A 26,810-nucleotide genomic window follows, 5' to 3' on the forward strand; every position below is an offset into this window, starting at 1 on the left:
TACTCCCAGCCCCATTCCCCAGCGCTCAGAGGCACCCTACCCTGCCAACCTTCCCATCCCCAACCCGTTCACAGCAGCTATCTACCTCACCGTCCTCGGCCTCTTGCACTGTTCCACGCAAGCTCAGCGTAAGCTCGAGGAACAGCACCTCATCTTTCGATTAGGCACTCAACAGCCCTCTGGACTCAACATCGAGTGCAACAATTTCAGATCATAACCTCGGCCCCTATCACATACAGGAAACTCTTTGGTATCCGGCACCGACGGGACTGGTGTGTTGCTGGTTGATTACAAATTCCGGATGACAGAGAGGGTTATCTACCGAGGTTATTTTTAACAAACTAAAGTAAAAAAATCAAGAAATGTGCAGTATACAGTAATTGGGTACTCACCTACAGAATGTTGTGTTAAATGGATGGTGGAAGATGCTTGATTAAGTACAGAACTGCCAGTTGAGGGTAATCCATAACTCTTTAATTACTTAACAGTAAAACAAAACTTAAACAGTAAGCAGAAAAATGGCGGATCAGAAGAGGCTACCTGCAGCGCGGGAGAGTCAGACTCCTGTTATTGAGGTGTTCGGACTTCCGACAGCACCAAGAAGCCGAGTAGTGGCAGTTTGGAGAACTACCCCCACTGACTAACTCGGCCACCACGGGAGACTCGGACTCGGCAACATTTCCTTATTGAGGTGTTGTTTTCGGAGTATGAATTTTGCCGGTTAATAGAGAATTCCGGATATTTAGGTGCCATTTAAACTAGAGTTTCCTGTATATATATTTTCTTTTTTTTTATCCACACTTTTTGTTTGGCCCTTTTTTCTTCTCCCCCACATGGCAGCTGTCCTTCATTCTGCCGGCGCAGTTAACGCTTCATCTAGAGCCATCCTTTGCTCCTTAACCTGTCCTATTACCATCTCTTCTTGCCTTGAATATCGCTCAATGTCTCTTAATCTCTCCTGCTTTCTATCCCATCACTGACCTTCCCTTTTGTTCTTTCATCCCCTCCCCCTTTTCCCAGCCCCTAAACCTGCTTTCCATTTCCTGCTTTTTTCCAGTTCTGACGAAAGGTCTTCGACCTGAAACGTTAACTCTGTTTCTCTCTCCACTGATGTTGCCTGGCCTGCTGAGCTTTTCCAGCGTTTTCTGTTGTTATTTCGGATTTCCAGCATCCGCAGTATTTTGCTGTCATATCTACCACTTTATTGGCTTTCTCAGTCGCTGTCCCACCTACAGCTCCCACCTGACGCTGCTGCTTTGCACCGGGCGGAGACTCTGTACTGTGAGAGGGACTTCTCACAAGGCCAGGGATGTCCATTTGGAGCTCAAAGCCGAGTCCACTCCGTGATCCAAGTAGCAACCTCAGGTAAATGCTGCATCCAGGACTGGCTGTGAGAGGTTCAAAGAATGGCACGGGTAACAAGTTCCCATCGAATCCCTTGGGGCAGCACAATCAGCTGTGGCATCATGTGCTTGTCCACTGGGCACCTTAAGGGATTAAAACCTGCACAGATTTACATCCTGGCACATGAAAAAGAGACATGCAGGCAGAGAGAGCAAGAGCTATAAAGTGTGCGAGAGGCATGCAGACAGATTTAAAGACATACAGAAAAGAGAAGATACGTGAAGATGGGGAAGGAAAACAAACAGGAAGAGGGAGAAAAATAGCACAAAGAAGAGCCAGAATCAAGCAGATATGGATAACAAAATAAAGTGCGATGCATACAGAGTAAGAACAAGAGAAGGAACGAAAGAAAAAGACTTGCATTTTACAACCTCAGGACATCCCAAAGCGTTTTACAGTCAATGAAGTACTTTTTTTTTTGGAGCGTAGTAGAATCATAGAATGGTTACAGCACAGAAGGAGGCCATTCGGCCCATCAAACCTGTGCTGGCTCTCTGCAAGAGCACTTCAGCTAGTCCCACTGCCCCGCCCTTTTCCTGTAGCCCTGAAATTTTTTTTCCTTCAGGTACTTATCCAATTCCCTTTTGAAAGCCACGATTGAATCCGCCTCCAGCACCCTTTCAGGCAGTGCATTCCAGATCCTAACCACTCGCTGCGTAAAAAAGTTATTCCTCATGTCGCCTTTGGTTCTTTTGCCAATCACCTTAAATCTGTATCCTCTGGTTCTCGACCCATCCGCCAATGGGAACTGTTTCCCTCTCTCTACTCTGTCCAGATCCCTCATGATTTTGAACACCTCTATCAGATCTCCTCTCAACCTTCTCTGCTCTCAGGAGAACGACCCCAGCTTCTCCAGTCTATCCACGTAACTGAAGTTCTTCATCCCTGGAACCATTCTGGTAAATCTTTTCTGCACCCTCTCTAAGGCCTTCACATCCTTCCTAAAGTGCAGTGCCCAGAATTGGACACAATACTCCAGTTGAGGCTGAACCAGTGTTTTATACAGGTTCATCATAACTTCCTTGCTTTTGTACTCTGTGCCTCTATTTATGAAGCCCAGGATCCCGTAAACTTTTTTAACCGCTTTTTCAACCTGCCCTGCCACCTTCAACAATTTGTGCACATATACCCCAGGTCTCTCTGTTCTTGTACCCCCTTTAGGATTGTACCCTTTAGTTTATATTGTCTCTCCTCATTCTTCCTACCAAAATGTATCACTTCGCACTTTTCTGCATTAAATTTTATCTGCCACATGTCCGCCCATTCCACCAGCCTGACTATGTCCCCTTGATGTCTATCACTATCCTCCTCACTGTTCACTATACTTCCAAGTTTTGTGTCATCTGCAAATTTTGAAATTGTGCCCTGCACACCCACATCCAAGTCATTAATATATATCAAGAAAAGCAGTGGTCCTAGTACCGACCCGAGGAACACCACTGTATACCTTCCTCCAGTCTGAAAAACAACCGTTCACCACTACTCTCTGTTTCCTGTCACTTAGCCAATTTCATATCTATGCTGCCACTGTCCCTTTTATTCCACGGGCTTCAACTCTGCTGTCAAGCCTATTATGTGGCACCTTATCAAACGCCTTTTGGAAATCCATGTACACCACATCAACCGTATTGCCCTCATCAACCCTCTCTGTTACCTCATCAAAAAACTCAATCAAGTTAGTTAAACACGATTTGCCTTTAACAAATCCGTGCTGGCTTTCCATAATTAATCCATACTTGACCAAGTGACTGTTAATTTTGTCCCGGATTATCATTTCTAAAGGCTTCCCCACTACCGCAGTAAAACTGACTGGCCTGTAGTTGCTGGGTTTATTCTTACACCTTTTTTGAACAAGGGTGTAATATTTGCAATTCTCCAGGTCTCAGGTACCACCCCCGTATCTAAGGAGGATTGGAAGATTATGGCCAGTACCTCTGCAATTTCCACCTTTACTTCCCTCAGCATCCTAAGATGCATCCCATCCGGTCCTTGTGGCTTATCTCCTTTAAGTACAGCCAGCCTTTCTTACTACAGGTAGACTATCCTTTATCCGCACTTCCGAAAACCGAAAACCTCTAAAAACTGAACGTTTTTTCGTGGAGCATAAGTCGTGCGCACGACATGACCCGAGTGGCACCAAACATGACAGGAGTGGTCCGGGAGCTCTGCCTTTCCCTGTGAGCAGGGCAGAGGGTCACAGAGTTCCCTCCTGGGTAGGAGATTGCAGGCCGAGCCGGGCAGTGTGAAGGAGGTACCGGGAGAGTGAACCCAACAATACAGCGGCCCGTCCGATAGTCTTTTCTTCCCCGCACCCCCCCCGACCTGATTTGCGGGCCAGCTTAGTGTAGGAGTCAGCCGATATCTGGCTTTCCCACAACTGGCGGCGGCAGTCGAGCCCCAGACCTCCGCTAAGTCAAGGAATTCAGATACGGAGCAGGGGGAGCCGGGAACCTCGATCTAACGGCAGAAATCAGCAGCCGTTTCGTTAGGTTTTTTTTCTTCCCCTAGCATTTTTTTTTATTCCCCTAGCATTTTTTTTTTAAACAGTCAGGCTGTGGAAAGAGTCTCTGTAGCTTAGCAACAGCTTCAGAGACGCTTCCAAGGCAGGGCCCGAGTGTTTACAAGCGGTTGCTAAGCAACAGTGTTTGTTGTCAGATACGGAGATGAAAACCTTCTGAAATCCGAAAAATTCCGAAAACCGAAACACAGCTGGTCCCAAGGTTTTCGGATAAAGGATAGCCTACCTGTACCTCCTCTGTATCAATTTTTATCCCATCCAGTATCTCAACTACCGCCTTTTCCACTATGACACTGTTGTAATGTAGGAAGACTAACTAACAAAGTGAGGGACACAAGCAGAGGTACATTTGCAGGAAGAAAGTTAAAAAAAAAAAATTTGACCATGGGGAAAACTACAAAAGATCAATTCAAACACTAAAAATGTTTACAAGTGGCCATTTAATGATTTGGACAAATCAGTGATAAGGTCTTACAGATTGAATACTCATTAAACTAACACTTTCCAAAGTACAGGGATAACGCTGGGTCTGTTTACAGGTAAATGGCGGTGTTAGGGAGGTTCTGAGTGAATGATACAGAGGGACAAACCACCGGAACAGACACAATGGAATTGCTGCTGAAAATCCGAGCTCAGCCCATCCAAGATCTTGTCAGTTTCTGGGAAGAAATGAGCCCGAGTGCCAACTCAGAGAAGACGACATGGCCACTATCTCGAAGCCAGACAATTAAAAACAGCCTGTCGAATTACATCCAAGAGTAGGAAAACAAGAGGGGTATTCTTCTACACTTAGGAGGAACAAATCTCCTTTAATAGCGAATCTTGCATCATGAGTCAACCTGCAGAAACACCTCAGGATATTGGCAAGGCGGCAGTCATAAATATATTTGACGGCTACATTTGTTTTATTTATTAGGAAATGGCTGCAACACACACAAAACACACACACACACAAAACACACAAAGCAAAGGAAAACTCTATCACCCCCCAGCACCCCTTCCCCTTCCCCCGGCACCTTCCCGTGCAAGCGCAGGAGATGCAACACCTGCCCTTATACCTCCCCCCTTCCCACTGTCCAGGGCCCCAAACAACCCTTCCAGGTGAAACCGCGTTTTACTTGTACTTCTTGCAATCTAGTATACTGTATTCGCTGCTCACGATGTGGTCTCCTCTACATTGGGGAGACCAAACGCAGATTGGGTGACCACTTTGCGGAACACCTCCGTTCAGTCCGTAAGGGGGACCCCGAGCTTCCGGTCGCCTGTCACTTTAATTCACCGCCCCATTCCCACTCAGACCTCACTGTACTCGGGCTCTTGCATTGTTCCACGGAAGCTCAGCGTAAGCTCGAGGAACAGCAGCTCATCTTCCGATTAGGCACTTTACAGCCTTCCGGACTCAATATTGAGTTCAACAATTTCAGATCATAACCTCGGCCCCTATTACATTTTTACTTATTTTTTATCCACACCTTTGTTTTGGCCCTTTCCCCCCCCTTTTTTTTATCTCTCCCACATGGCAGCTGTCCCCCATTCTGCCAGCGCATTTCACACCTAATCTAGAGCTGTCTTTTGTCTCCACTAGTCCTATCACCGTCTCATCTCATTTTGAATACCTCTTAATGTCTCTTCACTTCTCTTTTGTTCTCTCCCAGCCCGGCCTTTTAATCTATTTCATTCCCTGCGCCTTTCCAGTCTTGACAAAGGGTTTAACCCGAAACGTTGACTCTATTTTCTCTCCACGGATGTTGCCTGGCCTGCTGAGTTTTTCCAGCATTTTCTGTTGTTATTAAAGGAAAACTCTAAATGACTGTGGGGGATTTTTGTTCTGTACTGGCTGTTAGCAACAAGAAAAAATCAGCACCAGTGGAGAATGGGAAAACCTGTCAGCCAGCAATAACCACCAGAGGAAAATGCATCTCCCGTAATATGAAAATTAAAAATCAACTTGCTAAACACTAATAAAGAACATCAGCTCCTGAATTCAGGCCCCCAGTTGAAGACTGCATCAACACAGCAAGATCCCACCTGCAACCTGGAAAATAGTCACTTCAGCCTTCACGCATGGGAGTTTGCAGGAAGCCAAGGTGCTTCATTCAGTGGGTTACATTGTGGGCTGGTTGGCTTTATTGCCCGCACTCGGTGTAAAGCGTTACGCAGCTCTGATGCAAACAGATGCTAATGCAGACTGGGGCTCAGCCAGCAGTAGAAATGTAACCTTTCCAAGGTAGACCGAGAGCAAGTGAACCGACATAAATGCAAACGCTATTTGCAATTGACCCGTTATCGGTGTCCCTGGGTTTCCAGAAATCCGGTCCATGCAAGTGTCTTTAACCCACTTGTGCGCTGCCTTCCGAGTGTACACAGCGGGTGCAAACACCAGGATCCAAAACTGTGCGGTGTGCTCTTTCTCTCAGTGATGAGCTGAAAGGAACAGGACAGTGTCGGTTTGTGTCAGCGCGATGGGAGGCCGGGCATCGCACAAGTCTGAAAGTGCGCCGGGTCTGAAAGTGCAAAGAGGAACACAGGACGAGCATAGCTCAGCTCAGGTCGACTCTGCTCAAATGCGACTGAAGTGAACGCTGGTCCACAAAGCAGCACCGTTACTGTACACTTAACGCTGCATGGGACATGGTAAACTCGGGACAGCATGATTTACACACAGCCACAATTACACCATGTCAGACACAACATCCCAGACCTGCACAACATGTAGAAACACGGATAAAATTCAGAGCATCTAGAGCTGAGGTCATGCGTTACCATAACACTGGCACAAATACCCTTCAGAGATCGCACACTCTCGATAGCAGTTATATATTTCAAAAAACGGAGTTAAAATCAGGGTTTAGGACCAAAAAATAAACATGCAGAGTCATATTCGAGTTTACACACTATTACATAAAAAGGATGAAATGAGCAATGTTACAATACTACCAGCAAATTTGCATTCTGGGGCAAGGTGATTCAAAGGCCATGAAGTAGCATCACCTCCACTAAGGGAACTGTGTAATTCAGTGTGACATGTTTACATAGCCAGTTTCCATTATAAACCTGGACGTAATGGAAAAGTTGACAGGACGTCTGCGCAGACACAAGATTTTTTAGATATATCTGTATTATACACACACACACACTTCTATCTAAAGCTATCATGCAATGCCCAAGCTTAGAGCTGTCCAAGAACGACCTCAACTGCTAATCTCGCCTCCCTCTCACCCACACGGGCAACATAAAATGCATTGGCCACTTAATACAAGTGTAGAATTCACTCCTGAATTTGAACAGGTCACGAGGCAGCCAGCTCCCCCCTACCTGTCGGTACATCCGAACAATTTCTCTTCTGGTGTATCTCAGTGGCTGCACAAGGAGTGACGAGAGGCGTTGGGATGATACTAAACGCTGAAGATACGAGTTGGAGCACTGGATGATATTGTGTTACACTCCACAAGACAACTCCAAACAATTTATTTCATATCTGAATGACTGTTTTGAAGGTGAAAGATGGCTTGTCTTTCCACAGAAGTATAAGAAGTTACCAGTCAAGGCAGAGACATGATTGGTTCATCAATCAGTGCAGTCACGACCAAGGTGCATAGATAAAAGGTTTTTGTTGTCTGCCTAGTGCCTGATACTCAGAAATCCATCACCATTAAGGAGAGCAAATGAGAAATCTACTTAAAATAGGGCTTCTATTTGCTTGATATGTAATGTACTCCCTTACCTTGGAGGAAGACACTCCAGTTGTGGCTTTCAAAAGGGAATTAGATAAGTGCCTGAAGGAAATTTTTTTGCAGGGCTACAGGGAAAGGACTGGGAAGCAGGACTAGCAGGACTAGCTGAAGTGCTCTTGCAGAGAGCCGGCACGGGCTCGACGGGCCGAATGGCCTCCTTCAGTGCTGTAAGCATTCTATGATTCTATTTACCCAAGCTCCGAGAACTTGTGCACAGACTGGCATGAGCCAAGACTGAGCGATTCCCAAGTAGGCTTACTGTGTCAAACAAATCAACGATGGCATAGTGGTTAGCACTGTTGCCTCACAGCGCCAGGGACCCGGGTTCAAATCCGGCCTCGGGCGACTGTCTGTGTGGAGTTTGCACATTCTCCCTGTGTCTGCGTGGGTTTCCTCCGGGTGCTCCGGTTTCCTCCCACAGTCCAAAGATGTGCGGGTTAGGTTGATTTGGCTATGATAAATTGACCCTTAGTGTTAGGGGATTAAATACGTGGGGTTACGGGGATAGGGTGGGATATGTGTCGGTGCAGGCTCGATGGGCCGAAATGGCCTCTATCTGCACTGTGGGGATTCTGTGTTCTGTGAGTTATGATCATCATAGATTACTGGTGCTGGCTCAGCTCGCAGCGCCCTACCCGGCAGGGCATTGTCTTCCACCGTTATCAAGAGCCAAGAGGGTAGGATCGCAACCCTTGTAGCTGCCCCACGCATTGCTCACTAGAAGGAAATCCAACCTGTTGCTGTTTTAGCGCCACACGGAGTCAAAGAACCAATGGTATCAGATCGTGGTAGTTTCGTTCTCACAAGGCTCCACAACAAGTACACTTTGGAATAATAAGTGAATGCGTGCGTCAAACAGAAGGGCTGTTCCAAGACAGGGGTGGGGGTTACAAAAGCTACAACTAAAAGACCTCGGGGTATCGAAAGTGCGAAGAAGAGGAGTTTACTGGGAAATAACGCACTGTGTTTTATTGGAATTTTCAACATTATGTGTGGATACTTCAGACTGTGCATTGAATTGCAACACAGGAACCCAATCAAGAGCTTTGGCGAAGATCATTAAGTACGCGAATGAATCTCAACTTGTTAATATCTTCATCTGAAAGCAGAGATTGGATTGTACTGCAATTCACTGACAGCTAACCGGCATTATTTACAACATTTACTGAAGAGAAATATCTGCTCCTCGAATAATTTCTCTTCAGCAGAAATGCGGCTAATTGGCAACAGATGAGTTCTCCAGCTTCTATTCCCCTTTGTAGTGACTCGTGATGTACATCCTCACGGAAAAACATCCTTACGCAGCAGCACCGCCGAGTATAAATTGTACACATCTCTATATTGGTTTTATCCCAATTCAGAGACCCACAATACTGCACCATATCCAGCAAACACACAATTAGTCTTCAAATCACTGCATCAGACTCAGTAATTCACAGGGCCAGTCCACGGACAACTGCCCCTGCCAGTTCAATAACATTTTAAGCCTCACGCCAGTTAAGTGTACAAAAAAAAAACCTTACTTGACCAAAGAGGTGAAGAAGATTTAAACCAGGAGGAAGCTGGGATGCGTCGCGAACTTCCTCTTTCATATAAAATTGCAGCATGACTGTAAGTTGCCCAAGGCCTCCAGTCATTTCGTCACTCATCTCTTTGGTATCTGGGAAGGAATGAACAAAACTCGCCATCAACCACAATAAAAAAAAGGTCTGGTGGCAGCTGTTCTGTCTAGACACACCTACCCCCCAATTCAATTTGAAGCGGGCACAAGCATATATCTTTGCAGTTTTGACAGGTAAATAACATACATGGAGTGCACAACAAGCTCCTGCCACTCATCTCGGCATCTGTGTAAAAAAATTAATGGACAGCTACTTTCAGGACGGGTGATCAATCAAACTGTGGGAAAGACATTTGTTTTCTTCGAACCTTTATGGCAATGATTGGTGCGATTTGTTTTTTTTTGTTTAGTCAAGACAGAGGCCAGTGGCAAAAAAGAGCAAAGCATGCGGGGGGAGAAGTCCTTGTACCACAAAACTAATAAACGATAGATTCGCGGATGAGCACCCATAAATTTGCCGAGGTCAGCGTGTGCTGCTTCCCTGCGTGGAAGGGTCGGAGGCGGCAGTTCTGGAAACAGGGAAGATGACCGCACGGAAACAGGCCATTGGGCCCAGCCAGTCCGTGTCAGCGTTTGCCCTCCCCAAGCACATTTGCCCACCCTGTCCCTGGAACTCCGCATCCACCTCTCCAATCTGATTGTGAATGTCGACACCAGTTGCTGTCTCAGCCACGAACCGTGAAAGTGACTTCTTTAGCATCGCCACTCACCGTATCTGGAGGTTTCTCCCGCCCTCTGTTCTAAACCTCTTGCATTTAATCTTCTTTCTGTGGCCCTTCATATTTGACTCCTCAACTACTGAAAATGGTCTCAATCTATCGACCCTGTCCCATCCTTCCATAACTTTAACCATAAAGTTCGAACATATTTGGAATGGGGTGGCGGATACATATTCAATAGTAGCCTTCAAAAGGGACTTGGATAAATACTTTGACATGAATCAGTCATTCGTGAAAGAAAGACTTATGAAATAATACTGAGCGGCCTACGGGTGGCGCTGTCCAGGGAGAGTATAAATACTCGGGCACGGGCCCAGCTTGCGCAGGACATTCTTAACAGGAACTAGTGAAGGACACAACTAGACCTCCATGTTGTAAAACAGTTGATTAAAGCTTTGTTTAACGCATAGACCAAGTGCCTAGTAGTTTTCTTACATCATACTTGAAGGAGAGAAAATTGCAGGGATATGGGGAAAGAGTGGGGGGGGGGGGTGCGAAGTGGGACTAACTGGATTGCTCTTCGAAAGAGCCGGCACAGACTCGATGGGCCGAATGGCTTCTTTCTGTGCTGTATTAGTCTATGATTCTATATCACCCTTTAATCTGTGATGTTCTAACGAAAAAAGAGCCCATTTTTCAAGGCATGCTCTGCAGCAACTGACTACAGGCTTGTATGTCTGACTTATGTATGCAGGACAGGCCTTTAGGGGACACATCGTGACACAGAAACGATGCGCCTTTGCAACAGGTAGCTTAAGGTAAATGGGCGAACACGTCAAGAGCCTCCAAAATGGCCACATTTGTCTACAAAAACAACCGTTCAAAGTAATTCATTGTACGTGAAGCGCTTTGGGAACTTGCTGGGAGAGGTGATAAAACATTATAGAAATTCAAGGTTATTCTTTCTTTCTAACAATTTCCTTTCCAGCCATTGTGTACGCTTTGCAATTACTTCTTATACGTTTGAAAGTGCTGATGTTACCGCTCATTTGTATTTACAGAATTTGACTATTTTCTGTAGCTAGAGGCAATATATTGAATTGGATTTGATTAATCTACACTGATGGAAATGGTGTGTACACCTAGTCACTAATTCAAATGGAGAAAATCATTAATAAATGAAACACTATTAAACTGTGGGACAAAAACACATTTCAGAGACGAGGTAGGGTTACATTGACAATAAAAGGATAATTAAGGCTATAATGACAACTCAACATCATTATAAATACAAGCTGCCAGCCATTACTCAATGGTAGTACAGTCACCTCTGAGTCAGAAGGTTGTGGGTTCAAGTCCCACTCCAGAGACTTAAGCACAAAATCCAGGCCGACCCTTCGGAGGTGCCGTCTTTCGGCTGAGACGTTAAACTGAGGCCCCGTCTGCCCCCTCAGGCGGGCGTAAAAGATCCCATGGGAGCTCTCCCCGGTGTCCTGGCCAACATTTATCCCTCAAATCAACATCACAAAAACAGATTATCTGGTTATTAATCTCATTGCTCTTTATGGGAGCTTGCTGTGTGTAAATTGGCTGCCGCGCTTCCCTGCGTTATAACAGTGACTACACTTCAAAAGTACTTCATTGGCTGCGATGCGCCTTGGGACAACCCACGGTCGTGAAAGGGGCTATATAATTGCAAGTTCGTTCGTTCTTTCTTTCATACGACAGGAAACTCTTTTTTATCCGGCACCGACGGGACCGGCGTGGTGCCGGTTGATCAAAAAGTCCGGATTACAGAGAGGTATACTTACTAAGGTATGAGAGCCCCGTACACGGCCACAGATCCAGGCATCCCTGTTGCATGGCAACAGGTGCAGGAACCCCGGTTACACGATCACAGATCCAGGCGTCCCTGTTGCATGGCAACAGGTGCAGGAACCCTGGTTACACGGCCACAGATCTAGGAACCCCGGTTACACGGCTACAGATCCAGGCGTCCCTGTTGCATGGCAACAGGTGCAGGAACCCTGGTTACACGGCCACAGATCTAGGAACCCCGGTTACATGGCCACTAATATGAAGTAAAACTTACCTGAACCTACTCCTGAATTTTGCCGGTTAAGAGAGATTTCCGGTTATTTAGGTGCCAGTAAAAAAGAGAGTTTCCTGTAGTTTACAAACTGCAATCCTGAATACAGAAACCACAAATAAGCACAGATGTTAACATGATGTGTTGAGCCGACAGAGCTGCTGCTCTGTGCTTTCAGAAAGCCAGGCCTCTCAGGTGCCCAGATTTTATTGCACTCTGTAAATTCCTCTGTGTGCATCAATAGTTTCTGGAGAAACGAGCACATATTACACAGGATGTAATATCTATCTGCTCCAAAGTATTCGTAGAAGTAGAAGCTAGCCTGATGGCATTTTACTTCAAATCAGAGCACATTGTGAATTAAAACCGGATGAGGCAAAGAAAAATTAGTGATCAACTGGGGAAATGAATTACAACTGCCAGCTTTCCTTTTTAAATCTCCTATCGAATTGCTCACGGTGATTCAGAGGCAGCTCTGGGGGCAAGTAGTCCTGGCATTTGGCAGCTTTGGGGATGAGGGGTTCCTCTGGTTTGGCAACACTGTGGGGTGGAGGTGAGAATATAGAATGCAAAAATAAGGTAACAACTCGCTCCGCATGGCCAAGGACCCTGCCAACCTAAAATGGAGGACCCTGTTAGCCTAAAATGGTGGTGCAATGTCGACATCGCTGAGTCACTTGCATATTGTGAGAGATGATCATGTTATTTCAAGAAACTGAAGGCAGCAGGAAGTAAAATGCTAATATGGCTGGCACCCACGATGTCACACCTTGCTGGTGGAACAATGTAGGGTGGAGTGCAAAGGGTATACTGACAATAGGCGATCCGAAAACACATTACCATGCATTACCATAATGATTAGGTGATCGTGAAACCATTACCTGCATATTTTCTATATTATAAACCATTCAGTGAACTGTGACTTCTTTATTTCAAACTGCCAGGCCAGGACATCACTTTAAACTGTGTACGTGCCTCGCTCGGGATTGGTGTAGAATGTACGATGTGTTAATGTCTTTTCAAAAGTAAAGTATAATAATGTGACCCACTGTATGAAAGATTGCTTGCTCTGGTGGAACCTGTCGAGACTCTGCTGGAGTCAGAACGGTGCTGTATCAGAGTAAGTCTCCCGGGACAACAGAATAAAACAACTGTTGAACTAAACCAGTATTCGACTCAGTGTTTGTACTGAACCAGATTGAGGACCAAAAAAATCCGTTTCAACAGAGGGGGTGGAGGGGAGCGAAGGGGAAGGGTGGTAGAGCGAGAGAGGGGTGAATTTTGGGGGTTTGCCAGCAATGAGGTTATGGTAGCATTTAGGGCGGTGGGTAGGGAGGGGAATGCAGTTTGGCAGCACTGGGGAGAGGATTGAGTGGAGAGGGTGCAAGAGGGAGACCGATACGACCTGACTCAAGAGGCCAAAATAACCAACGCAGCTGCAACAGAAACAAAAATCTTATTACATAGAAACATAGAAGATAGGAGCAGGAGTAGGCCATTCGGCCCCTCGAGCCTGCTCCGCCATTCAATGAGATCATGGCTGATCATCCAAATTCAGTACCCTGTCCCTGCCTTCTCCCCATATCCCTTGATCCCTTTAGCCTTAAGAAATATATCCAACTCCTTCTTGAATATATTTAATGAATTGGATGTATTTCGAAGAGGGATTGTGCAATTTTGTAAATAACCAACTATTTTTACCAAATTAACTTTTTTTAAATCAGATTGCTAGGCCATGAATTGCATTTTTAACCCGCGTCCTATATCCAGTCAACTGGCTGAGGAAACACATGGCGGCCAAAGGGATTTTCATTGGTTCCCTTTTCCTTGCTAATGGTTTCATTGGTAGATGTTTTCCATCTAAAGACTCCTGGTTGGTGGTTATTGTACCTGTTCATTTATTGGCAAGTTCCCTAGCCAATAGCTCTCTCATTCCTTACCTGGTCTTTTACAGGTACGCTCCCTACCTGTTCAACTATGGTTTGTTGCAGTTTTAGGACTACAGTATTTAGGCTAAACAAGTGCAAGTGTGACGGACACAGGCTAGACACAAAACTTTTAGATCGCAACAGAGACAGATACTTTAAGGACTGAAGTGTCCTATTTCCAGGACACACCCCCAACCAGATTATTGCTGCAGAAATCTCCAATCCAAAAGATCTCAATATTACAAATTACACCACTCAATCCTTTCAATCTAAGATAGCCACCAAGAAATCAAATAGGGAATTCAGAAGAAACCCAGTGTTGTGTATGTACCTTTAAGGGAATAACTGGTCTCAGACTGCAGTACCGGCAGTGACCACCCCTGTATAAAAGGCCCTAGCAGGCTTCTGTAGTTTCAGTTTCCAGGTTGTCTCCATTCAGTAAAGACTTGTTATAATCAACTCCTGCAGTCCATGTCTCAATTATACACGGACATAATACTGGCGACGAGTAAGAAACGAACTTACCTGCAACTCGGCAGCACCTCAGACGACGTTATTGAAGGTCGGAGTCAGAAGAAAAAAAAATAATCCAAAGAAACTCGAGAAACGGGCGGCGACCATGGGCAACCGCCCTCCAAATCATCGAACTGAAAAATTGCAGGAGAGACTGTCGAGAGCCAGGCTTGGTTCTCCAGTCTGTGGTTTCCCAGCTAATCGGGCTGGTGGCAGGTAGTGCACTGATCCTTCCTAGGCTGCGGCGGGCTAGAGCCCGATCGGGTGGCTCTGCAACGGGGCCGGGCAGCGAGTCGGGAAGCAAAGAGAGAGAGGGTGGAGCACACAGGGCGCGGCCGGCGCTTCGAAGCCGGGCAGCGTTCGGACCTAAGAAGAGGGAGGGAAGTGTCCCAGAGGGTCCGCTCCATGACGGGAACGGTTCTTCAATTAACGGAGCAAATATTGAAGCGCGATAGAAAAATAAAAATACCGCGGAGTGCGGCGTTGGCAGCAGCGATCGGGGAGGCGCGAAGACCATAGGGCGTCGCCATTACAGGATAGTAAAATAAATATAATCACCAGCAACAGCGTTGGCAGCAGCGGCAGCGGCGGGAAAGCGCGGGAGGCGCCATCTTAACTCGGCGGGGAAGAAGGAAAAGCACGGGAGGTGCCATCTTAGATTTTCAAGATGCCAAAGACTGGCGATATCACTGCCTTCGATAATGCAATAGAAGACTGGGCCACGTATGTGGAAAGAGTCGAGGTATATTGCGAGGCAAACGAAATAGCCGATGAGAAAAAGGCATTGGTATTGCTAAATTTAATGGGCGCAAGAACGTACGGCCTATTGTGGGACCTGATTACTCCAGCCAAACCGAAGGCGAAGAGTTTTAACGAAATTGTTACTATCCTACAGGAACACCTAAATCCTACACTGCTGCTGATAGCAGAAAAATTTAAATTCCACAGGAGAAATCAGCATAAAAATGAGAGCAATGCTGATTACCTTACGGAACTACGCAAGCTATCAAAGCACTGCCAGTTCGGAGCAGGACTGGCAGATACCTTACGGGACAAATTTGTCTGTGGACTCCTGAGTGAAGGAACCCAGAAGAGGTTACTCTCAGAGAAAGAGCTGACGCTAGATAAGGCTTTCAGCGTGGCAGTATCGTACGAAGCAGCAGCAAGGGGAGCTGCGGAAATACAACAAAAGCCACAGGAATACGGCACCCACGAAATGACACGGGGATTTGCAAAATGTTATCGCTGTGGCAGAACAAATCTTAACCAGAAGGACTGCTGGTCCAAGGACAAAATATGCAGGCAATGCGGAAAGATGGGACACATTGCACGAGTTTGCAGGTCTGGGAAGAAGACCAACGACAACAAAAAGGCTACTAAGGAACCGTGCAGGAAAGTACAAAAGATGACGGACAGTAGTTCCGAAGACCAGATGAGCGATAGTGAATCCGGGAACAAGAGACTAAGCTGTCTCAAACTTCACAACGTAATCGCAAAAGAGGATCACCGAACCATTTGGGTCACCCTCACGATAGCAGGGTCCCAAGTCAAAATGGAATTGGATACAGGATCAGCTCTAACCGTCATGAATCGACGAGACTACGAGCGGCTATTCTCACACATAGCCTTGAGAGAGACATCCATTGTCTTGAGGACGTATACGGGGCAAAAAGTATACCCCAGAGGAAAAATAAGGGTGCCTGTCAAATACAACGGCAAGAAAATACGGAAATTGTATCTCTACATTCTGCAAGATGGTGGACCACCGTTATTGGGACGTGAATGGATCAGAAAGATAAGTTTAGACTGGCACTCCATTCAGGCACTGACGGTGGCTGGTAAAAAGGATGACGACGTCACTCCTGGACGATTGTCAACAATCTTAGCTGACGCCAAAGAGGTATTTCAACAAGAACTGGGCACTCTTAAAGGCGTAACCGCCTCGATAAAAATAGAGGAGAATGCAATTCCCAAGTTTTTCAAAGCAAGACCGGTACCATATGCAATTCGCCCAGCCTTCGAGGCAGAGCTGGAGAATCTGGAGAATGCAGGCGTGTTATCTAAGGTTGACTGGAGCGAGTGGGCGACACCCATCGTTCCTGTCATGAAAAAAACGTTAAACAATAAGTCTGAGGAGCCAAGGAAGGTTCGCATCTGTGGGGACTTCAAGGTGACGGTGAACCCAGTCTTTCACACAGTACAATATCCTCTTCCAAGGATAGAAGATATCTTCGCCTCACTATCTGGAGGGAAGCGTTTTACAAAAATTGAGCTAGCACAAGCATATTTGCAGATGGAGGTTGAAGAATCCTCTAGGAAGTATCTCACAATAAACACTCACAAAGGTCTTTACCAGTATAATCGACTGGTATTCGGAGTAGCGTCAGCTCCGGCGATATGGCAAAGAGCGATGGAACAAGTCCTGCAAGGAATTCCGGGGACTCAGTGTTACTTGGACGACATCCTAGTGACAGGTGAAGATGACAGTGAACACCTTGCCAACCTAGAGCAGGTGCTCACTAGACTACGTGAACATGGGCTACGAGCCAATCGCCCCAAGTGTGAGTTTTTTAAGAAACAGATATCGTATTGTGGCCACGTGATTGATGAAGAGGGGTTGCATAAGTCCCCTGACAAAATTGAAGCGGTAGTTAAGGCTCCAGCGCCTGAAAATGTGTCGCAACTGAGGTCATTCCTCGGATTGGTGAATTACTACCATAAGTTTTTGCCGAATTTTTCCACAATTCTGCATCCACTGAACGCCCTACTATGAACGGGAGTAGCATGGAAATGGAGCGATGAATGCAAGCGGGCCTTTCAGAAGAGTAAGGACTTAATCACTTCAAGAGAAGTATTGGCTCACTACAACTCATCACTACCGATAAGACTGGCGTGTGATGCGTCTCCCTACGGCATTGGGGCGGTACTGTCACATAAATTCCTTGATGGTTCAGAGAGGCCGATAGCTTTTGCGTCACGCTCGTTAACTTCAGCCGAGCGTAACTACGCCCAGATTGACAGAGAGGCCCTCAGCCTGGTGTGGGGGGTGAAGAAGTTCAATCACTACCTGCACGGTCAGAAATTTACTCTACTAACTGATCATCAACCTCTCGTCTCCATTTTCAACCCTCAGAAGGGCGTACCGATAATGACGGCACAACGGCTACAGAGGTGGTCCCTTTTCCTAGGGGCTCACCAATATGACATCGAGTACAAAGGAACTAAACAGCATGGGAATGCTGATGGATTGTCGCGCCTACCGTTGCCGACGGTGGAAGAAGAACTGGCAGTGGATCCAGTGGAGTTATTCCACTCGACTATAGTCGAATGTCTCCCTGTGACGAATGCAAACATAGAAAAGGAAACACGAAATGACCCGACACTCTCCTGGGTCTATGATTTAACGGTGAACGGATGGCCAGCACATGGCGAACCACTGCTGCCAGCATTCTCGCCGAGAAGAGAACAGCTGTCAGTGTGCAGAGGAACCTTGATGTGTGGATCCAGAGTAGTAATTCCACCCAAATTGAAGGATAGAGTGCTCAATGAGCTTCATGAGGGTCATCTGGGAGGGGTAAAAATGAAGAACTTAGCCAGAGCGTTTGTGTGGTGGCCGGGAATCGATAGAGAAATCGAAGAGATGACCAAGAGCTGTACAGGATGCCAGAAGGTCCAAAACGCCCCACCACAAGCCCCTCTACATCCATGGGAGTGGCCCTCATCTCCATGGCAAAGGGTGCACATTGATTTTGCTGGTCCATTTATGGACTCGATGTTTTTAATTGCGGTGGATGCACATTCAAAGTGGCCAGAGGTAATAAAAATGTCCTCAACCACCACAGAAAAAACTATCACAGTCTTACGAACCATATTCGCCAGGAATGGGCTGCCTGAACAGATTTGCTCTGACAATGGACCACAGTTTGTGTCTGAAGAGTTCCGGAGGTTCTTAAAGAACAATGGTGTTAAGCATTACACATCCGCCCCATATCATCCAGCCACTTATGGATTGGCCGAGAGGTTTGTTCAAACATTCAAGAAGGCTATCAAGGCAATGTGTAATGAAGATATACCCCTACAACACAAGGTGGATAACTTCTTGTTTGCCTACCGGAATGCGACACATGTGGTTACCAACCAAACTCTAGCCATGATGTTCTTCAATCGAAGACTACGATGCCGCTTGGATTTGGTTAAGCCAAACGTCCGAAGAGATGTGGAGAACAGGCAGTTTCAGAATATGAATGAAAGGCCGACCAGGAGTTTTAAGATCGGTCAACCAGTTTTGGCCCGGGACTACCGCACAGAGAAATGGCAGCCAGGAACGATCTGTACACGGCAAGGACCTCTAATGTATACTGTGGACGTTGGGGAGAGCATTGTAAGACCCCATGCTGACCAGATTCTAGAGTCACTGGAAAACGTCAACTCCACACCACGATCTGATACACCTGACGATGAAACCGAAGTACCAATTGCATCTACCGCAGAATCGGTGATATTGGAAGCAGACGAACCAAACAACGACATTGATCCCGACTCAACCTTGCCAGAAGAACCTGATATCCCAAAGAGGCGTTATCCAGACAGAATCAGGAAGCCTCCTCAAAGACTGAACTTATAATTGCTTAACTTCAACCAATGTATCTAGCAACCGTAATTGTAATTGTAATTAGTTATTATTTAGTTGTTAAATGAATGTTATGTACTGTTTATCTAAAAGGGGAGGAATTGTTGTGTATGTACCTTTAAGGGAATAACTGGTCTCAGACTGCAGTACCGGCAGTGACCACCCCTGTATAAAAGGCCCTAGCAGGCTTCTGTAGTTTCAGTTTCCAGGTTGTCTCCATTCAGTAAAGACTTGTTATAATCAACTCCTGCAGTCCGTGTCTCAAGTATACACGGACATAATACCCAGAGAGTGGTGAGAATGTGGAACCCGCTGCCACAGGGAGTGGTTGAAGCGAATAGCATAGATGCAGTTAAGGGGAGGCTAGACAAGCATATGAGGGAGATGGGAATAGAGGGTTATGCTGATAAATTTAGATGAGGAAAGACGGGAGGAGGCTCGAGTGGAGCATAAACGCCGGCATGGACGGGTTGGGCCGAATGGCCTGTTTCTGTGCCGTATATCTTATGCAATTCTCTGTAATCTAATGTCAATTTTCCAAGGCACGTCATCTGAAACTCGCCCCATGTTGTCCACAATGAAGTTAAATAGGTAACGCATCTTAACAATTAAAAAAACATCAATACCTTAAGTTCCTGGAATATTGCAAGAAGAAATGTGATGACAATTAAAACACTTCAACACCTCGTATATTGGAATGAAACAAGATTTGTCAATCTATCATCACCTAATTGCTCATGCAATGTAAACAGCCCCAGGCTTTTCTAAACTAAAGTCGTCGAATGACAACTTCATAAAACTGCAAATTGGGTACTTGTTTTTTTGGTGGGCATGGGGTTATCTCATTAACGCTCGTCACAGACGCACCTCGTCTGTTAGGGAGGAGATGCTTTATACATTTTTTAGATTTTAACTTTCGAGTTAATTTTTTTTGTTGAAAAGATCAAGTCAATCTAGTTCCCCTCCTGCACACACAGAAGGAAGCATTTCAATGTTAAAAATTGGTCAAAAAGACACATTCTGGTGCACAAACTTCCCAGTGGACTGACCGTAGAGGTCTATGAGCAGTGTGATCACGTGCAACTATTGCCGTGTGACTCTGAATTTTAAAATATTCCGGTCACGCTACATTAAGGCATAGGTTTTCAAAGCAGCAACCCCAGGACGTCTGCCATTGAACCCAAGGGTGGAGGGAATTCAATATGTAAACCGTCAGGTAAATGACTTAAAACGTCTAAGCGGATTATAAAACCCAAGAGAAATAGCCGGTGAGAATTAGCAGACGATGAAACAACAACAACTTGCATTTATATAGTGCCTTTAACGTAAAATGTCCCAAGGCGCTTTACAGGAGCGAATATCAAACAACATTTGACACCGAGACACATAAGGAGATATTAGGGCAGATGACCAAATGCTTGGTCAAGGAGGTAGGTTTTAAGGAGCGTCTTAAAGAAGGAAAGCGAGGTAGAGAGTTCGGAGAGGTTTAGGGAGGGAATTCCAGAGCTTAGGGCCTTGGCAGCTGAATTGTGGAGGGATTAAAATCGGGGATGCTCAAAAGGCCAGAATTGGAGGAGCGCAAAGATCTCGGAAGGTTGCGGGCTGGGAGAGGTTACAGAGGTAGGGAGGGGCAAGGCCATGGAGGGAAAGCTCGTGCCACCAAGTCATCAGATTTCTGTATGCCTCATGCCAGGCGTGCCACAAACAGTGGGCTGGATTTTCATTCAGAAGTCGGGAAGGAGGCGGGACTACAACTTTTGGGTTTTAGTCCCGCCTCCATCGAGATGCGGCCAATCCACGCGATTTTCCCTTGATTGACCTTGTCGAGCCCGCCCAGCGGGCTCAGCAGGCCAATTAAGGGCCACCCGGCAACAGGTGACGTCACAGACTGAAATTTCATCTGATAAAGAGGTGTTGACAGATGAAATATCAGTGTTTCACAGCTGTTTGAAGCTGTCAAACACTGACAGTCTTACTTCTAACCTGAGTCCTTCTATGCAGACTCAGTTAGAAATCGCGCCGGCACTGAAAGCTGAAGGCTGTCACTTTTGACAGCTCGCGGCCATTCTGCTTTCAGTGCCGGCTGAATGATGGACTCCCAAAGCCTAGAGGAAGGAAGGCTGTTAAGGTAAGTACAGGTAATTTAAACTTCTTTACACACTTTAGATACACCAAACACACTTACCTTTGCACTCATGCATCCATCACTCACCTGAACACCGACATCTCGACCCCTCCAAGTCCTTCAACCCGACGGCCCGCCTCCTCTAACCTGGCGTGGTTTGGAGCCGTCGGGAACCCCACACGACACCCCTCAAAATAGGGATTAGGCTAAAAACTGCCTGTTAACTACCTGTTAACAGGCAGTTAATTGGCACTAATCCCTTCCCGCCTCGGGTCGGCGGGTCCCAGTGCGGGGCGGGAACCCGCCTCCTTTGAAACTTACGTGGAGGCGGGTTTTGGGCGGGATGGTGTCGGGACCCCCGAATTCGGGATTTTTGCCCCCCGCACGCCTCACAGCACACTGAAAATCGACCCGAGTGTGTTTCCAGAATTGTGTATTCTGTATCTTTTCTTTATTTGTTGACTTACTTGCACTTTGTTTCTTTCGCTGTGTACGATTGTCTGTCGTGAGAGCAATGTTTACCTTTGGGCAGATCGCAGTATCTGGGTGGCAATATTTGCAAAGGGTCCACCACATGGAACACCCACTTCAATGGGTCCACATTCCGTTTATCGCTCTGTTTCTCTTAATATATTTATGGAAACGTTTACTGTAAGTTTTGATATTCCTCGAGAGTCTTTTTTTTCATATTCCTAATTGCATCTCTTAATACTTTCTTTGTATCCTTCTGTTGCTTTCTATAGCTCTCCTAGTTGGCTGGAATTCCACTTTTCCTTGCACTTGTGGAAGCCTTTTCTTTTCGCTAGATACCGTCTCTTACCTCATTTGTTGACCATGGTTGATTAACTGCACAAGTGAGGTTTTGCCTTTTAGGGGTATATGCTGGGTTTGTACTGTACCAAATACTTCTTTGAATACTTCCCACTAGAGAATCACCTGCAATGGCTTCTCTTCCCGCTCCCGCACCATTACCTCTGGTGTCCCCCCAAGGATCTATCCTTGGCCCCCCCCTATTTCTCATCTTCATGCTGCCCCTCAGCGCCATCACCCGAAAACACAGCGTCAGTTTCCACACGTACGCTGACGACACCCAGCTCTACCTCACCACCACGTCTCTTGACCCCTCCACAGTCTCTAAATTGTCAGACTGCTTGTCCGACATCCAGTACTGGATGAGCAGAAATTTTCTTCAATTAAGGATTGGGAAGACCGTAGCCATTGTCTTCGGTCTCCCTCACAAACTCTGTTCCCTAGTCACCGACTCCATCCCTCTCCCTAACATCTGTCTGAGGCTGAACCGAGGCTGAACCACACTGTTCGCAAACTTGGTGTTGTATTTGACCTCGAGATGAGCTTCCAACCACATATCTACTCCTTCAGCAAGACTGCCTATTTCCACCTCCCGTCTCTGCCCCTGCCTCAGCTCATCTGCTGCTGAAACCCTCATCCATGCCTTTCTTACCTCTAGACTTGACCATTCCAATGCTGTCCATATCCTAAATTGCACCAAGTCCCGTTCGCCCATCATCCCTGTGCTCGCCGATCTACACTGGCTCCCAGTCCGGCAACGCCTCGATTTAAAAATTCTCACCCTTGTTTTCAAACTTCATGGGCTCACCCCCCCTATCTCTATAACCTCCTCCAGTCCCTACAACCATCCGAGATCTCTGTGCTCCTCCACTTCTGGCCTCTTGTGCATTCACGATTTTAAATCGTTCCACCATTGGCAGCCGGCTCTGGAATTCCCTCCCTAAACCTCTCCACCTCTCACTCTTCCTTTAAGACGCTCCTTAAAACCTACCTCTTTGACCAAGCTTTTGGTCATCTGCCCTAATATCTCCTTATGTGACTCAGTATCAAATTTTGTTTGATTACGCTCCTGTGAAGCGCCTTGGGACGTTTTACTATGTTAAAGGCGCTATATGAATGCAAGTTGTTGTTGTAGTTTACTCCTTAACAATTCAGTCCAGTTTATTTCTCATCCCTTCGAAGTTTGCCTCACTTAAATTTAAAACCTTGTTTGTGACTCTCCCTTCTTCCTCTCAAACCGAGTAGCAAATGCAATTATATCATGGTCACTATTCGCAAGATGTTTCCTTACAGGTTGTTAAGTAACTCTGGCTCGTTACTCAGGACTAAATCCAGTGCGACTCTTGTCAGTTCTAAATCATATTGTCCCAGGAAACTGGCCTGATTGGATTCAGAAAGAAATGTATTGCCTTTACTACTTGAACTGTTCTGCTTCTCCCAGTCTGTGAAAATTAGAATCTCCCATTATAACCACATTGCTTCTGCTACATGCTTCCCTGATCTGTGTTTATACATTCCCCCCACTACGTCATTACTGTTAGGAGGTCTGTAGACAACTCCCACTAGAGTCTTGCATCCTTTGCTGTTCCTTAGTTCTACCTGCAGTGTTTCCACGGCCCGATGACCCTCGGTGGGAGATCCTTTGCTTTCCACTGCCGTGATTGTGTCTTTTCTCAATATTGCTACTCCTCCTCCATTTCCAATTTCCTTTCTAAAGTTGCTATTGCCTGGAATATTTACCTCCCAGTCATGGTGATACAGCTCAGTTCAATCACGGCCAGCATTCTGTCGCCACTCTCAAAAATTCTGCTCATGTTTTGGTCACTGTAAAGCATGCCAAGCTTACTTTATCACCTTTCAAAAATTTGCCATTATAGCCGCTAAATATAAGTTCATTGAAAGGTCGCATCAACCGCTGCCTTCCCTCTGCTCAATTTTTGTTTTCAAGGGTGCCTTATATATAAAGTTTATGTGGATCCTCTTGTCCGCCTCTCTTCTGTCTTGACAGTACAGCTGCAAGCTCTCCTAAAAAGAAAGCCAACATTTCTGGCTCATTTTTCTCCCCTGCCTCTCACCGCAATCATCTTGGTGGAGAACCTCCCTCCATTTCTCAACCACGGTGACTGATGTCAAGTTTTATCCCAGCTACGCCCGTCAGATTTTCCAATCTGTGCACTCGAAGAAGAATTCTGGTCCCGGTGCTATTCCCCCACATTATCCTCCAGATGCATAACTCTGTCCTGTGACAACTCTTTCATTTATCTCCATTCCCATGGACCTTTCCTTCTCCTTGGAAAATTGCTCAGGTTCCCTCACCTTTCTGACTCCCACCCTTCCATTAGTACTTTCTAACGTTCTGTAAGCTGCTGTTAACTTTCAAACTGCCCATCATCTTGAATGTTCTGGCTTAATCCACGATCATCAGCATGGTTTATACGTGGTCGTTCCACTTGTGATCCGACCTACAGCGCAAACCTATGGAATGCTCACTGAGGTGTTCAAAAGCAATAATTGATCATTGCCTTGGGTACATTCAAGGCCTCTGATAGGGTCTGACACAATGCACTTCTAAACAAAATTGTCACGTGGCCTCCCACCAAAGTTAAGTTCATGGCGATCTTATTCTTTTCAAATCACTATCTGTGAAAGTACCACCTCGGAATTCTTCTTCCTTTACGCTAGGGGTTTCCTGTAATTCTTCTCATCTGTGATTTTCTCCATTCATAACCCTATCCGGTGCTTATGAACCCAGTCTACATTGATTAACTTCCTTCACATTGCACTGTCTCAGTACTCTCCCTCTCCAGCCCACTCTCAGTGCAGTGACTGAATCACTCTATTGCGATTGCCTTTGTGACCTTAAGTGAAAATAGTGTTTTCTTTCAGTTCTTCAAGGGCACAGATTCTGCCTGTCCTCACAAGTCTTGTGATCAGCAACCACCCTCTCTTCGCTCCGTGCTTAGCGCGTCTTCATTTGTCAACATTCTTGATTTAACTACCTCCTCTGGCCTCAAGTAGACGTCCGGGTGACCGCTTAAATGTATTACTTGATTAGTAGTCAGATCTGTCCACACTTCTTAACTAGGCTCAAGGATATAGATGGCAAAAAATTCGGCAAGTAGGACGATCCTGTACTACCCACAGAAACAAATTCAAAAGGCACATTGGTGGTGCAGGACATGGTCAGAAAACTGGAACAGAAGTTAAGAAAAGGGGCCATGTGTACAACTAAAATGAGGCAAAGAACAGCATCAGTGACCTTATTACAATTTGGCTTACAGGAAAAAGGTGTCTCTGAAATGAACCATGAGTGTGTGCAGAACAGGTAAGGATAGAGTAGGCGTCATTTTGTCCGAGGTTGTTCCAGAAACTGGAAGATGGGCCACAACCACCAGATGTTCTCCCCACTGGGAGAAGCTATCAGTCGGTTGTTGAATGGGACCCAATACCTTGATATTACCTTAGGCATTCCTGTGGTTAGTAGTTTAGGTTCAAAAAGGAAACAGACCAGGAAGGTCACAGATTTGATCCCCATGCTGAATTAGTTGATCTCAATCAAGGCAGCGACAAGAGGTGGGTCTTTTCCCAGAGAATAGCGGACCTCTGGAACAGGCTGTCGTCTCGTACGGTGGATGCTGATTCGCTGAATTCCTTCACGTGAGAGCTGGGCCTGTTTCTGGCTGGGGCGGAGATCACCTCTTACAGAAGGTAGGTACCACAGGGAATTCAGGGCCGGAGTGATCTCCTGGACTAGTTCCGATCGCCTAGATGGGTCGGAGAGGAATTTCCCAGATTTTTTCCCCCCAAATTGGCCTGTTTTTAAAAAAAAAAAAAAATCGGGTTTGTCGCCTCTCCCGGGAGATCACATGGTTTCAGGTGGCGTGGGGAGCGTATATATTGTGATACACAAAGCATCGCAATTGTGTGCGACAGGCTCAATGGACCAGAAGGTCTTTACCTGTCCATCATTGTTCGCATGTTGATGCAACTACAGGAAACTCTTTTTTTTATCCGGCACCGACGGGACCGGTGTGGTGCCGGTTGATTAAAAAGTCCGGATTACAGAGAGGTATACTTACCAAGGTACGAGAGCCCCGTACACGGCCACAGATCCAGAAGTCCCTGTTACATGGCCACAGGTGCGGGAACCCCGGTTACACGGCCACAGGTGCAGGAGCCCCGGTTACACGGCACTTGTGCAGGAATCCCGGTTACACGGCCACAGATCCAGGAACCCCGGTTACACGGCCACTAATATATAGTCATCGTCGTACGTGTCTTCACACTGTTCCCTTTGGGGAACTGTATGAAGTGGTGGAAGGATTTCTGGCCGCGATTAACGCTCCTTCTGTGACCGTAACCATCTTCGTACCAGCCATTAGGGTGGTTAGTCCTATGGCGGGAGGGTTTTACGGGCTCCCACAACCCATACGAGGGGGGAGGGGCCACCCACACCCATGGACGCAAGTATCCCGCTGGATGTCAACCCAGAATTTAGAGCCGGAGCTCCGACTCCACTTGCCGGGACTGTCTGGAGCGGGGTTCGAAACACTACACCTTCTGGCCCAGCGGCGGGGATGCTACCGCTACACCAAAGGCCCTCTCCAATATATAGTAAAACTTACCTGAGCGTACTCCTGAATTTTGCCGGTTAAAAGCGAGTTTCCTGTATAGTCAACAGGACTCATGTGCGAGTTAGGGGGGGGGGGGGGTGGAAATCAAGAGTGCCCATTCCTCAGCAATACCAATGATATGGAGCCAAGGCAGGTGGATGGAGCT

At 46.4% G+C, this 26,810-nt stretch overlaps 1 protein-coding gene across 2 annotated transcripts in view; it reads right to left on the reverse strand.

Annotated features, from left to right (window-relative positions):
• Window positions 1-26,810, reverse strand: part of smyd3 (SET and MYND domain containing 3) — a 1,021,495-nt gene that overhangs the window by 701,574 nt on the left and 293,111 nt on the right. For both annotated transcript variants that reach the window (XM_085979790.1, XM_085979791.1), the window contains exon 5: window positions 9,180-9,316. In XM_085979790.1, the coding sequence (XP_085835916.1) occupies window positions 9,180-9,316 (137 nt within the window). The remainder of the gene's footprint in view (window positions 1-9,179; window positions 9,317-26,810) is intronic.

The sequence above is a fragment of the Somniosus microcephalus genome, chromosome 3, assembly GCF_052327205.1.
Source record: "Somniosus microcephalus isolate GS21.2 chromosome 3, FLI_Smic_1.0, whole genome shotgun sequence".
NCBI lineage: Eukaryota > Metazoa > Chordata > Chondrichthyes > Squaliformes > Somniosidae > Somniosus > Somniosus microcephalus.